At 35.6% G+C, this 15,447-nt stretch overlaps 1 protein-coding gene across 2 annotated transcripts in view; it reads left to right on the forward strand.

Moving 5' to 3' along the window:
• C8H9orf85 (chromosome 8 C9orf85 homolog) overlaps positions 1–15,447 on the forward strand; it is a 61,702-nt gene that overhangs the window by 27,388 nt on the left and 18,867 nt on the right. The window contains exons 2-3 of one of the 2 annotated variants that reach the window (XM_061425541.1): positions 7,213–7,319; positions 8,395–8,464. In XM_061425541.1, the coding sequence (XP_061281525.1) occupies positions 7,213–7,319; positions 8,395–8,464 (177 nt within the window). The remainder of the gene's footprint in view (positions 1–7,212; positions 7,320–8,394; positions 8,465–15,447) is intronic. The other variant, XM_061425542.1, reaches the window with a different exon arrangement.

Raw genomic sequence — 15,447 nt, forward strand, 5'->3', positions numbered from 1 at the left:
CAAGAAGGATTTTTAATTCCCTTTTTGAAAAGAAAAATGGCAGTGTCTTCTGTTATTTTTAAAATTTTAACTGCCAGGATAAGAAAACAAAGCAAATTTTTATAGACAGGACTAGGAAATATTTGCTTTAATGTCCAAATAATTATGTACTGCACTTGATTTAAGAAGGGGACAGTTATTTTTTACCATGAGTTTTCACCTGTGCTAAAATTCCTGTCATTTTTACTCTTTTATTGAAATGTGATCAGAAGTTGTTATGTGTAAATATAATGTGATGAGAATTTGCATGTTCATTAGAAGTTTTCTGGTATTTATAACATAATACATTGAAAACCATATGTATTCAGTCAGTTGGAAATAAGCAAACTATCAGAAAATAGGTTAAATGGAAGTATTACTCTGAAAGAATATAATATACAGTCAATAAAAACATGTTTTAAAAGTATATATACTAATATGAAAAAAAATTGGTGAGAAGTTATAAAACACCATGTAGATAAAAATACAAATTTCTATAAATATATATGCTTGAAATTCTGAAAACTGTAGAATCCCTGAGGGATAAGATTTATCCTCTTTTTAATTTTTATAAAAATTTCTATAATTGAATATTTATATATAGATGCTCATATAGTTTTAAATCTTAAAACTGATCACTAAAGTTATTTTTTATCCACGAAAGTAATAAATTCTTAGCATAAGAAATTTATATAATAGAGTATACCATTGTTCATACACAGTGGGAAAAAAGTTCTAAAGGGAAAAGACTAGTTGCAAAACCAAGTGGTAAGGAGATGAACAAAATTTACAGACTGCTGGACAGAATACAGAAGAGATTTCTGTGTGAAGTTTGAACTCTGTTTTTTCCCCTGCCCCATTCATAATTTATTGAGTGATAAATTCTATTTCCTAAAGTGTTATGTAATATAATAAACCAAAGGCCAGCTGTAAGCATAAGTAATTTAATTTCATCTAGTTAGGATAAAATTTTTCTCAGTTTGTGACCAAAAACCACTTTTAAACATATAATTGTACTTAGGATTATTTAAAAATAAGGACTTGAGCTTATTCTACAGGATGTGTTTTTTTATTTCTGGCTGCGTTGGGTCTTCGGTTCAGGGTGCGGGGTAGATGTGGCGAGCAGGGCCTGCTCTCTGGTTGTGGTGCGTGGGCTCATTGCAGTGGCTTCTCTTGTGGAGCATAGGCTGTAGGGCTCTCAGACTTCAGTGGTTGCAGCTCGTGGGCTCCGGAAGTTGCGGTGCATAGGCTCACTCCTTGGCATGTGGGATCCTCCCAGACCAGGTTTTGAACCTGTGCCCTCTGCATTAGCAGGCATGTTTTTAACCACTGGACCATTAGGGAAGCCCCTATAAGATTTTTAATAGTCCAGTGTTCTTCTAACATATAGAAAATCTTTACTTATATTTTAAGTCCCTTTAACCTTTACTTGAATCCTCTAGCAACTGAACTAAACACTGAAGCCAGACAAAGATATTAAAATAAACAACTGTGGGCCAGTATTCCTCAGTGTAGAAGGCAATGGCAACCCACTCCAGTACTCTTGCCTGGAAAATCCCATGGACGGAGGAGCCTGGTAGGCTGTAGTCCATTGGGTCGCACAGAATCGGACATGACTGAGTGACTTCACTTTCACTTTTCACTTTCATGCATTGGAGAAGGAAATGGCAACCCACTCCAATGTTCTTGCCTGGAGAATCCCAGGGACAGCGGAGCCTGGTGGGCTGCCATCTATGGGGTCGCACAGAGTCGGACATGACTGAAGGGACTTAGCAGCTGCAGCATTCCTCATTGAACATAAACACAAAAATCTTCAGGGAAAATTAGCATATTATATTCACCAATAAATAAAAAGGATAGTATACCTCAGACAAGTGAGGTCTATTCCAGGAATGCATTGTTGATGGATTGGAATATTTAACATTGTTAAGATGTCACTTCTCCCCTAAATTTATTTATAGTTTCAATATAATCCTAATTGCAATCATCACAGGCTTTTTTTGTTGTTGTTGAAATTAACAAATTGATGTTAAAATGTATACAGTAAAGCAAAGGAAGTAGAATAGCTAGATAGTTTTGAAAAAGAATAAATTTAGCGGATGCACAGTATTGATTTCAAGACCTTAAAGCTCCAGTAATCAAGACAGGGCAGTACTGAAGAAAAAGTAAACATAGATTAATATGATAGAATATTGAGTCCAGAATAGACACACATATTTAACTTTTGACGATAAAAATACAATTCAGTGATGCTAGAAATTGGACACATAATTTATAAAGAACCTCCTACCACTATTTTGTACCATGTGCAAAAATGAACTCAAAATAGATCATAGACTAAATGTAAAGCCGAAAATTACTGAACTTCCAGAAGAAAACATAGATGAAAATCATGATTCTTCAAAGACTTCTTAGATTTGACATTAAAAGCATTGTCCATAAGAGAAAAAAAGAAAAAAAGTTGTCCTTCATTGGAATTGAAAAGGTTTTCTTTTAGAGAAACATTGTTAAGATAATGAAAATAAAAACACATAAAGCAAGCAATGAGTTAAATTACACCAAGATAAAACAATCTGACAAATATAGAATGTGGAGTATTCCCGAAGATAACATGCCTGGTATTTTCAAAAACATCAGTGTATAACTGATTCACTTTGCTGTATACCTGAAACTTACACAACATTGTAAGTCAACTATATTCCAATAAAATAAAAAAATAATAATAATTGAAAAAAAAAAACAGTGTAGAGGATAAAAGAGGGAGATCCCGCTAGACCAAAAGACAGAGAACAAACTGAACTTGAGTACTGATTGGAGTGTGGGGCGGTGAGGGATTATTGAGGAAATTTCAATGTAGACTGGCTACATTCAATGGTATTAGTGATTTTTCGTTTTTCTGAGGTGTGGTTTTCTGTATTGTGGTTAAGTAGGAGAAAGTCTTATTTCTAGAATATATATGACTGAGGTGAAGAATCTTGATACTTGCAATCACCGACTCAATGAACATGGGTTTGTGTGAACTTCGGGAGTTGGTGATGGATAGGGAGGCCTGGCGTGCTGCAGTTCATGGGGTCGCAAAGAGTTGGACACGACTGAGTGACTGAACTGAACACATGAAAAGTGAATAGGTAAGGTGGAAAGTGTTAACAGTTGTCTCTAGATAACATATGTGATCATGCGTTAGTATTGTTTTAATTTTTTCTGCATGTTTGAATTTTTTGTAATAGAGATGAGGGTATTTAGAACTCATTTGGGAGGATGTATTCTTTGAAGATGGCCTTATGATTTGCAGTGCATTTCTACAGATCTTATGAATATCAGATATCTGTATTTACATTGTGTACCTGAAAAATACTTGTAAAGAACCCGCCTGCAATGTGGGAGACCTGGGTTCAATCCCTGGGTTGGGAAGATCCCCTGGAGAAGGAAACAGCTACCCACAGCAGTATTCTGTCCTAGAGAATTCCATGGACTATAGTCCATGGGGTCCCAAAGAGTTGGGCATGCCTGAGTGACTTCACTTTCACTTTCACCTGAAAATAACTTTTTACTAGACTGCACGATATAACACTGTCTACTTGAGCACTAGGATAGAAAACAGCTCTGTGAAATGCTTTGTAGTGTAAGGATGCTTTTCGAGAGCATTGTTTACTGTATCGTATGGTGTTGTCTCTGGGAAAATGAAACTTCAGGTTTTAATAATAAGAAAAGATGTGCTGCTTCTGAGAAACTGGATTTTTGGCACGTTACAGATCTTGAGTCAGGTAAGTGAGCAAAACGTTTTTTGTGGCTACTGGAAAATTCACATCTCACTGTGGCCTATACCAGCAGGTGCACTTCCCAGCTGTACTTCTGGCTGCTCTGTGATTTTCCCTCCCAACTCTAGTTTTTCCCTTAATCTGATTCCCTCATCTGTTTTTTGGTTATATTTATTTTGTAAGATGCTTTATGTCCAACAATAGTCTAGCCATATTAAAAGGATTTAAGAAAATAACAGGTAATAATTAGGAAGTCACAGACCCAAATACTGATTTTCACACTTATTATTATTAGTCATATAATATCTTGCTCCTAATTTCAGAGATTCTTTATCCTCTAATCAAATTTATAATAAAAGGAGTATTACTAGAAAATTTAAAAATATATACTTTTAAGTATAATTAAATATGGAGTAAAACGGTTGTAGGTATATTGGCAGCAAATACCTTATTTTGGTGTAAGGCAGGGGAGAGACGAGGTCATTCTGTTCCATGGAAATGGAGATTCAGCTGCAGTTAGAATTGGCATTTTTCTTGAGAATTTCATTTTTTAATTTCTTTTTTTTTCAACTAATGAAGGGAAGTAAATGTGCCGTTGTTTTATCTATAGCATTTCTGAAAGGATTATGATGTACAAAAAGTCCTAATGAAAATTATATTAGTTGCTCTTGAATGATATTCGAATTCTTCCCCTTCATACACAATAGTATCTCCCTTCTATTAAATGATACTTTATATTTTATAAAATATTCTTCAGCATCAGCATATTGATAACAGATGTTATATTTACAATTTGCTCTTGCTACCTTCTTGGGAGTTGAAGTCTTCACATCACGTAGTTCTTTTTGGTGATTAATGTTTTATATTACCACTGATGCATCGTTGGACAGCAGAATGTTTAAAAACAACACTATAAAATATGTTGTATGAATTAATAACAGCTAAGACGGTTTTTAGGACTTTATGTATATATATGACGTAGGAGTGTCCTCTGATACATGTTTATGATATTTATTCTAACTTTAAAAGAAGTATTCATTGATAAAGGTTTTCTTTTTTTAGCTAGGATTCTTAAGTCCAGTGGAATCTTCCACTGATGATTTTTTTTCCTTTAAAGATATGAGAAGTAGCTTGTTAAACTAAATTATCTTTAAAGGCTTTTATAGTTAGAAAACTAAGTTTTGATTTTATATTTGGACATGCTTAAATCTTTACCTTAGTAACCTATTATTTTCTACCATAAGGGACATGCTAAAATGAATTGCCAAAATGGGCAGGGTTAGTTGTAAACACAGTTGTGAGTAATGTAAGATTGCCAGCAGCAGCAGCAGCAGCCACCCCCTTTGCTCCAGGCAGAGTGATTCCTTAAAAACTAGGATTAAGCTTTCCTCACTTATGTCTCTGGAATTCACTTTTTCTAGTTTGCCAAAATACAGCAAAACCAAAGTACACAGTTTTCTTTCTGTAGCACTTTTAAATGAAAGTTTTATTCATTCTCATTTATTCATTCATTTCTTTCTCAATGACTTCTTAACACATGAAAATCAAGTTTAATTTTGTAGTAGTGCCTGCTGGTCATGTGAATGCTGTACAACATCTCCATTTATACCGCTTCACACGTCACTCACAGGACAAGTTCCCACAAAGACCTGTTTTGTTATACTGTCAATCTGTCGATCCACCCTAAAGAAACCAGTTTCTAAACTATGCACAGCTTTGTAAATCAAGATGAACTGGTCAGAAATTGGATACGAAGCAAGCGAGAAACCAAATAATGCTCACCAGTTAACAAGTAAAATGTGTTGTATATAATAAAATTGCAGGTAATGAAATGGTGTGCATTCTAAGAATATGCTAGCTAGAAAGTTTATGTCACATTCATACTATAATCATAGATCATCATTAGTTTATATTTTATTATTGTTGGAGTTAGGAAAATATAAGCAGTGCTTTTGGTAAGACATTCTAGGCAACAGAGGGCAGTGAGAGTAAAAGATGAAATGGGAACCTTAGTTCTGGGTACTTCTTGGCAAACTCTGTAAGCGATAACTAGGTGCCAATGTTGATAAGAAGAGGAATTTGGTATTAGGCAGATTTCCTTCTTTCTAGCAACAATGAGCCACAGAAAAGAGGGGATATAATGGCATGCAGGATTTATTTTCCCAGGGACTTTACATCTAGATCAGGAAGAAAAGAATACCCATACACAATTCATAAGTAACAGAATATGTTTTTTACCACAGAATTAAATTCAATCATAATGTATTCACAGCTCAATTTATGGTTTTTTGAAAATACCCTTGAAATATTTTCTCTTTGAATAAATGTTTTGTTATTATTTTACCCTCTTGTTTAGAGCATTAAAGAATATCAAGCACTGTGCAGAAGTTTTGTTTTCTTTCAGATGATTTCTAAACATTGTGCTTTTAACTCAGTATTCAAATAACCTTCCAGAGAACCTGCATTTTTTGAGATGCTTTGTTTTTCTCCTTTTGAAAAATTTAGAAAAGAAGCAAAGAGAACGAGAACTTAAACTATCCTTTTTTCATTATTCCAAGAGTAGGCAAAGACCAGGCTTCCACAACCAAAACAAGTTAGAGAATTCTCAGAGTACTTAGTGAAAATATGCAGTCTAGGTCTTGAGTCAAATGAACATGTTACAGAATACAAAGCTGTTGTGAGAACACATGACACATTAAAAAATTTTTCTTCCTTCTTATTTCCCAACACATTTTGAGAAGAATATTATAAGGAAAAAAAATTGTTTTCCTCATAAAGCCCGTTTTCTACCAGTCATATGCACATACTTATCTTCTGTTTTGAAGAAACCAGGTTATCAAGGTAACTTTTCTAAGACATCTTTACATGAGAATACAGAAAGATTAAATTGAATAATTATATATCTCCTTGCTTCCAGCTGCTTCTCCCTGGCTCTCCTTTCTCAAGTTGTTAAGTCTCTGCCCTCCCCTGCAGACTACAATTCAGGATTATCTAATATCTCAGTTTAATTTCTCATTTCTCAGTAGTAAGACTTGAGTTGTCAAAACAGTAGGCTTAAAATATGATTGGATTTTCTTCTGCTTTTTTTGAGATGTAGCTTATATACAGTAAAGTGCATATGTCTCAACTATATAGTTTGAATTGTAAAATGAATATGCATCAGAATCAGTGGGGATGATGTGCTTAAAATACTCCTGCCAGGAAATTAAAAAGTTCCCTAGATGATTCTGAGCTACATCCTGAGTTAAGAATCTTTGCCTTCATAAAAAGCCAAATTGATGTACATAAAAACACATAGTACACCGTAAAATGTTATGCAGGTTAAATTTAGATTGCTGTTTAAAAAAAAAAGCTTAAATTTCTCATATGCCATTTGGGGTTTGTAATGCTGACTCACTAGTGAAATTCTCAATTTGTTTTTCTGTTTCTTTTTAAGAAAATTAATGCAAAACTTCATGATGGAGTATGTCAGCGTTGTAAAGAAGTTCTTGAATGGCGTGTAAAATACAGCAAGTACAAACCACTATCAAAGCCCAAAAAATGGTAAGTTAAGTTCCTTAATTACCTCACCAGTAGTATCAGTATCATATTACTTCATTTCCTGATTTTCAAAATTGTGTCCAGATAAATATTAGGGGGAATAGAGAAAAAATTTCCATTCTTCCATGTGGACTACAATTTCATCTTACATGCTGCATCCTGGCTTGTGAGGCAAATAGATTGTAAAGGTAGATTCATCATTCCTTTCCCCCTTCTTCCCTAAGTAAATAATACACCATTTTTGTAGCATCCTGTTCAAAAATGAGACTAGGGTTTTTATTTTGCAAGATTCTATCTCCCAATGACAAGATAATGATATTTGCTATTTAATTTACTAAATTAAATAATTTTTACCACAGGGGATCTTTAAAAGCATCTAACCTTTTAATTGGACCCATGAAGATTACTGAAATGGCTTAAATTGAGTATCATGAGTAAATCACTAGATTGATAACTTATAATTTCATTCCTTTGAAATTTTGCATCTACACAAAAAGACACTGGACTTTGTTTCTCATTTTTCTGTCCTTTACCTTCCTCTGTAATGTTGGGATTCTGTTTTATCAGCTTTGTGTATATCCTGATGCTGCCTCCTCACATCCTTTGGCTCAGGCTGAGTAAGGGCCATGCTGCTAAGTCACTTCAGTCGTGTCCAACTCTGTGTGACCCCATAGACAGCAGCCCACCAGGCTCCCCCGTCCCTGGGATTCTCCAGGCAAGAACACTGGAGTGGGTTGCCATTTCCTCCTCCAATGCATGAAAGTGAAAAGTGAAAGTGAAGTTGCTCAGTCGTGTCCGACTCTTTGAGACCCCATGGACTGCAGCCTACCTGGCTCCTCCGCCCATGGGATTTTCCAGGCAAGAGTACTGGAGTGGGGTGCCATTGCCTTCTCCGGAGTAAGGGCCATATTGGAGGGTAATTATAATTAGTGCCTGAAAGAGAAAACTGATCATTTTAAAAATAAGAATTAGCATGAGTATGTGTGATATTGTTTTGACAATTATGAATTTTAATTTGATAATTTATATAGGAGCTATTTGAATGCATTTGTTCATTGTTGCTTTATTTTCCTTTTAGCTATTCAGTACTGACATCTTCCTTAAATGTATTCCCTCTTCCTTTTTGGGAGGAAATGTTAAAGTTTGGAAGATTAGTCTAAATAATAAATATTTAGAAATAAATGAATAACCTTTGCTGTTCATTTCTTTTGAAAATTTATGTCAACTTTTTTGTGGATTTTTAGCTCAAGCTATGGGGTAATTTGTTTATTTGAGAATAACAGCTTTGAATGTTTTAATTTGGGCAATTTCGTTTGCTCAAGATGGTTCTTTTTAATACTAAATGGTTAAAAACCTCAAGTAAGGATAGACTAACTTCAGCTTTTTAGAATTTTTATTTTTGTATTGTTCTTTCAGAGCAAATTTTTAGTATTTATTTTAGGTATAGTTGACCCCTTTAAAAATAGCTCTGCATTTTTCTCTCTTCTGTTTTCCAGCCATTTCTTTGTATTCTGTAGCATTTCTTCCCCAAAGAAAACACATCTAAAGAAAATTTAAAATTTATGCTCATTGGCCCAAATTAGCAATAGGGAAATTTGGCAACTGTTTGTACTATTCAATGCTAGATTTCCATGAATAAATTAACTCTGTCCCCTACCATTGAAATTAGATGCTGATTCACAATTAACCATGTAGTTTTAGTTAATAGGCCTAACACAAAATTTGTAGTTTTTTGAATATTTTCAACGGGTCTTTTTTTTTTTAATTTTTATAATATAAAGGTATTTTGAGATTTCATCACCAGTCTCCATTTTTCTCTTGTAGTACTATTTCCTAAAAGAATTTGAAGTATAGGTAATAAGTATCTATATAGCCATAGAGTTGTAGTAGATTCATGTTATAACAAAGGAAATCATTGAAAAATATTTGTTCCTTACCCATTATCTGTGTTTTAATCTCTTTAATTTGTGCTGCATCCTTATGCTTATGTTTATCTTCATTGAATGTGCCAGCATGTAAAAGAGCATATCAATTATACATTTTCCAGATGGTATAACTTGCTGTAGAATTTGTGAACTAAGTAATTTTACATAGCTCTGGAATTTTCACTCTTTTTGTGTATTGCTTATGGTCTTAATATTTTTATGGCTCCAGAAGAATTTGCATACTATAAATCCTAGAAAAACAAATATTTTATTCAAATATAAAGACTCAGTTAAAAATAAATGTAAAAGGAAACAGTATTAGTAGCAAGTCTTATGTTTAATTCTGGAGAACTTGTAACACAATAACCTAAGAATGATTGAATGTAGACACATGGACCCAAAGGTCAGCAGCTCTGTCCTGTCTTGGAGTCACTGGAGTTAGGGAAGCTCATGGTGATGCTGCTAGTACTGGTAGTATGTGACTCAGAGGCCTTGAGATGAGAGCTAGAGAGGAGCTGCTGTTCTGTATCACCCTGAAGCAGATGAAGTCAGCCATAGAATAGCTAACGGTGAGTGCAGAATGAAGGAGATACAATGTTGTACAAATACCAAAGTACAGGTAACAAAACTTTAAGCCTGAAGGAAGACCTCTAGTAACAAAGAAGCCCAAACTAATTCAAAACTGATAGAGCTCTTGAGAGACTTAAGAAACTGCTAGTTAAGACAAGGTCTGAACATGTTACCTAGGAAGTCAACTTGCCTGGCCTAGAGTATCATGGATTTCAGATTACATTAGAATTCTAGATTATATTAGGCATTTTAGAAAGCCTAGCTTTCAAACTCCAAACCAAGATTGAGAGTGTTCTGAAGAGTATAAATCACCTATGTATACTTTGTTGTCTCTGCATATCCTTGACCAATATTATAAGGATTTAAATCCATTGATAAAAGATGATTAAAGTAGCATAATTTATTTAAAATTTTAAATGTTTTATTCAATCTAATCATTTATAAATTAAATTTGTCCTTTGTTAAGATTTGTATAGGAAGTTTACTTTGACACTAGATGTGTCTTTGTGTAAAGATTCCTTTTCCAGCACCCTGAATATTCCATTCAGTTAAAATGTTGAGCATTGTTTCGCTTGTCTGTCTCATGCCACAGATTATGTAACCCAATGGGGTACATAAAAAAACGTTCAGCAGAACATAAAATGTAGGAGAAAATGCTGTTTATAAGTAATAATTCTTTTAGAATGAAGTAATATTCTGAATATTGGGAAAATTAAAGCATTTTCTCCCATTTGTTTGGCATGTGAATCATCAAAAACTACGCACATCTAGCAAATATCCATTGCCTGTGGGATATGATATCAAACGTTAGATTCAAGGAAAAAAAAGTTTGATATCTAAACTCCTCAAACTTCTTTGATTCATGGGAAGCAAAAATTGTATGGTGTTTGTAAGTGGCAGAAAATATTTTCATGTTTCTCTTTCACCTTCAGTAAGGTGATGTGCTGCAGGATTTGTATAAGCATGTTCTCCCAGTTACTGGAAACAACCCTCGACCATCTGAATAGATGTCTGAACTTGAGTTAAAAGAGGAAAGAGTTGAAAACTGTGTATTTGCTAGAAAGATGGGAGGATGGCTGTGAGGGAAAGGGGATAAAATGCATGTCACCTATTAGTAACGTGTGAACAATGGGATACTAATACAATACTACCCTTTGATAGGATAATTTTAAATGTCATTGAGTATACAAAGCTTTAGGTCTTTATAGAAATAAAGTGAAAGGCTCATAAAGATAATGTTTAGTTTTTTATAGCTTCTCATCTCTGTAAAAGCAATGAGATGAACTGCCATCCTTGTTTTACACTCTGCGCCTTAATCAGAGGTCAGCGTAATTGTACCAGGATTTCCCTATCATTTTGGCTCATATCTTTTGATTTTAAAGCAAGAAATTGCTACTCCCTGGTGGAGGGCTGTTGTGGTGCTGCAACAGACTTCTCCCTTGACACCTGAATAGTATAATCATTATTAAGATTACTATTAGATGTAAGAATTGTGGTTCAGAACAGGACTAAATCTTTTTGTATAAAACCTCATCTTTCAAGAGGAATTCCCTGGTGGTCCAGTGGTTAGAATTCTGCACTTTCACTGCCCAGGGCATGGCTTCAATCCCTGGTTAAGGAATTAAGATTCTGCGAGCTGCAAGGTATGGCCGGGGAAAAAACAAGCAAAAACATCTCCTCATTTTTCAAGTGTCCTGTTTTTAACTTTTGGAAAATAAAAACCCAAAGATAAATTAAAACCATTTGTAACCATTCCCAGTCAGTCCCAGGCCCTTTATGAACACTGTAAATAATTTTAGGTGTAGAGCTGAAAGTTACTGGAAAAGCAAGAAATCTTAAAAATGATTTGTATAATCACTTATACGAAGTGATTTGTCTAAGTCTTAAAGAAGAAGGAATCTTGATATTCTTCATTTAAAACTCATTTATAGACGTTTATATTATTTTCCAGGCACTATAAATACAGATGGTTAAAAACTGCCCCCTTCCTCAAGCAATCTAAGGAAATGAACTCTTACATATACTCCTTTCTTTTTTTTAATTCTGGGCTCAGAGGGATTAAATGTCTACCCAAGATAAGAAAGTAAAGCAGATGGAGTTAAGATTCAAATGCAAATTGTCCTATTTCAAAGCCCCCTGTTTCTACTCTCCCACAGTGAATTCTCAGTATTTTATTATTCACTTAAAAAGTCCTTTTCCCTTCTTCACCTGAGCCTAATATTAAATTTAATAGAAGTCATCTATGTTGTTTATGGAAGTTTCCAATTTCTGAGTCCAACATATATAGCCCTGCTTTTTTTTTTTTTTTTTTTGAAATAACATGTGTCTATAGACAATAGATTTTACTTTGAGGTCCTGAAATGCCTAAGTTGTTACCTAGAAACTTCTTATGCCTTTTGTTTCAGGTAACCAAGCAACCTTTTTCTCCTGTTAATTTCAAAATGTGGCATGCTAATACCTACATTTGTGTTAAAATCTCTATCCTGCTTTCTTTTCTCTTTCTACCCATTAAAAAACAAATCACCAGTGTATGTAGTAATAGCTCATGTTTAACATTGCCATGGTATTAGAAGAGAAAGGAGAAGCTAGTGTAAAATAGCAACAGGCCACAAACAGATTAGAGTCTGGGAGGGGAGGGTTTTGCCTCCCAGGGAACTTTTGGTGAGGTCTGGAGATATTTTTGGTTGTCACGACCAGACCATCTGTGAGGGATGCTACTGGTATGTAATAGGTAGAGGCCAGGTATAGGCTTAGCATCCTACAGTGTACAGAACAGCCCCCACAACAAAGATACATCCAGCCTGACATGTCAGTAGTGTCTTGGTTGTTGCATACAAAATAGATGGATACTCACAGGGTCGAGCCACTGAAACTTCATGTGTATTTTAGTTCAGTGGTTTTCAAACTTTTCAGCTGTAGAATTTTTGAATAAAACAAAAGCTTACACCAGAGTCTATAGAATATGATAGGCCAAAGTGGAACTGTCCTGAATGAAGAGAGGGAGTCAAGACCTTATGTGCCGTAAGAAGAATGTTGATTGAAAGTAGATTTCATCCTAAAAATATTTCAAGTAAAGAGGAGAACTGGTATAACATATCTTAGAACCACACTGCTGTGGGGATGTCTGGACAAGTAGTTTCAGGACATGTGAGTACTTTATGCTTAAAACACTGCTACAGAGTCACTCTTCCTGGTCCTCACATTCAGCTATTGTACTCCTTGATAATTTTGAAGTGTATTGCCTCTTAATTTTTATCTCCACAGACCGCCCTGGTACAACCCTTATGTCTTCATACTTGATTGCATTAAATAAATGCATTGTCCTCTGTCTCACCTCTATTCCCTTGCTCCAGATGAATAAAATAGTGTTTTCAAAAGGTTTACTTCACATAAATATTTCAAGGGCCTTGTGGGGGAAGAGTTAGGTCTCCAGTAGCAGAGAGCTAAGTTTTATATGTTTGCTGTTTTATGTTATATTGGAGCATAGCCAGTTAACAGTGTTGTAATAGTTTCAGGTGGACAGCAAAAGGACTCAGCCATACATATAAATGTGTCTGTTCTCTCCCAAATTCCATCTGTTCCAGGCTGCCACTCAATACTAAGTAGAGTTCCCTGTGCTATACAGTATTAACTTCTTTATTTTTAAAGGGAAGACGTATCATACTCTTAAAATTCTGTCTTAATAAAGAGTACCACTGCCCTCATTTTCCAAAGAAAGCAAATTAATGCAAAAAGAAAGCACCAGGTATATCCACCAGCTAACGGTTAAATCATGACTACCTAGCACTCATTCTTTGGTGCTAATTATTACATTTGTCCATCAGCTGGCATTTATTACTTGCATTTTTTCATTGAGCAAACACCATAACATGAATCTCCTTTAACCAGTTATAAGCATATTTTAGATAGATAGATTCCATTTGTAAGTATCCCAAGTTGTACTTGCTTTCAGTGCTTAGAAACTGAGCATATTATTTAGTTCACCATGAGGTACCTGAAAAATAATGTTTGCAGTATGCAGTGGTCAGTCCAAATTGAGCCCTTATTCCTCCATATAATCTGAATTTATAGTATCTGAGTGAAGATCCATTATTTAGGTGGCTAATTCTACAATCCACAAGTTTTAAAACATTTTGCCTTGCCTCTCTTGATGTATTGTAAAACTAAGCACACTTATCAGTTCTTTTTATTCCAGAAGCATAGCTTCTGTTATTAAAATAAACCTTTGACAAGTCTCTGAGCCATCATTGGCATAAAGCTATAATGCATGCAAGGAAGAAATAGATTCAGGGGCTTCCTTGGTGGCTCAGTGGTAAAGAATCAACCTGCCAACGCAGGAGACACGGGTTTGATCCCTGGTTGGGGAGGATCCCCACATACTGTGGAGCAAATAAGCCCTTGTGCCACAGCTACTGAACCTGTGCTTTAAAGCCTGGGAACTGCAGCTGCTGAGTCCAGGTGCCTCAACAACTGAAGCCCAAGTGCTCTAGAGCCCAGGAGCCACAATTTGATTGTATAATCAGATTTTCCTTATTTAACCTCCAAAAACCAAGAAACCTGCTGTGGATTTGAAAGATAATTTAGCAAAATTTGTATGTTACTTTGGGGCTTCCCCGGTGGCTCTGTGGTAAAGAATCCACCTGCCCATGCAGGAGACACAGGAGATGTGGGTTTGATCCCTTTGTTTGGAAAATCCCCTGGAGAAGGAAATGACAAGACCCTCTCCAGTATTCTTGCCTGGGAAATCCCATGGACAGAGGAGTCTGGCAATCTGTGAGGTTGCAAAGAGTTGGATACGGTTGAGCAACTGAGCACACACACACATTTGTGGGTGTTAGAAACAAAATTCTCTTGAGGAAGAGTCCATGGTAATGATGGAGAATATTACCCCAAGCGTAGTTCTTTTCTGACAAAGAAATGGGATTGCTAGGGATAACAGATAAGAAATTTGGTTCAGTTTGCAGTTATTTTGAATAGCAACTTCACTGTATAAGACACTGCTATGTATTACAGAAAATACGAAAATGACTCTCTGATACTAAGAAATTCCTAACCTGTTAGGGGAAGTGGGCCTACAGATAACTCATCGAAAGATTGCAAGTGCTAGGTGTAAGTAAAAGGAGACAGAGACCAAAAGGATGCAAGTTAAGACTGCTGAGGAGTAATAAAATGAAAACAGGAGAGATAAATCTAGAAAAGGTAGTGGGTGCTGTAAACAGTGAAGAAAATGGCACCCCACTCCAGTACTCTTGCCTGGAAAATCCCATGCACGGAGAAGCCTGGTAGGCTACAGTTCATGGGGTCGCGAAGAGTCCGACAAGACTAAGCGACTTCACTTTCACTTTTCACTTTCATGCCTTGGAGAAGGAAATGGCAACCCACTCCAGTGTTCTTGCCTGGAGAGTTCCAGGGATGGAGGAGCCTGGTGGGCTGTCATCTATGGGGTCGCACAGAGTCGGACACGACTGAAGCGACTTAGCAGCAGCAGCAGCTGTAAACAGTGTTTACTGGAAACACTATGAGGAAGGCAACAGGGAATGGAGGGAAAATGGACAAGAACCCCCTGTTCTCTTTGATGCACATGCAGATACTTACGAACTGTCTATATGTCTTGTTTTGGAGTCTACATAAGTGGC

This window comes from Bos javanicus, chromosome 8, assembly GCF_032452875.1.
Source record: "Bos javanicus breed banteng chromosome 8, ARS-OSU_banteng_1.0, whole genome shotgun sequence".
Classification (NCBI taxonomy): Eukaryota; Metazoa; Chordata; class Mammalia; order Artiodactyla; family Bovidae; genus Bos; species Bos javanicus.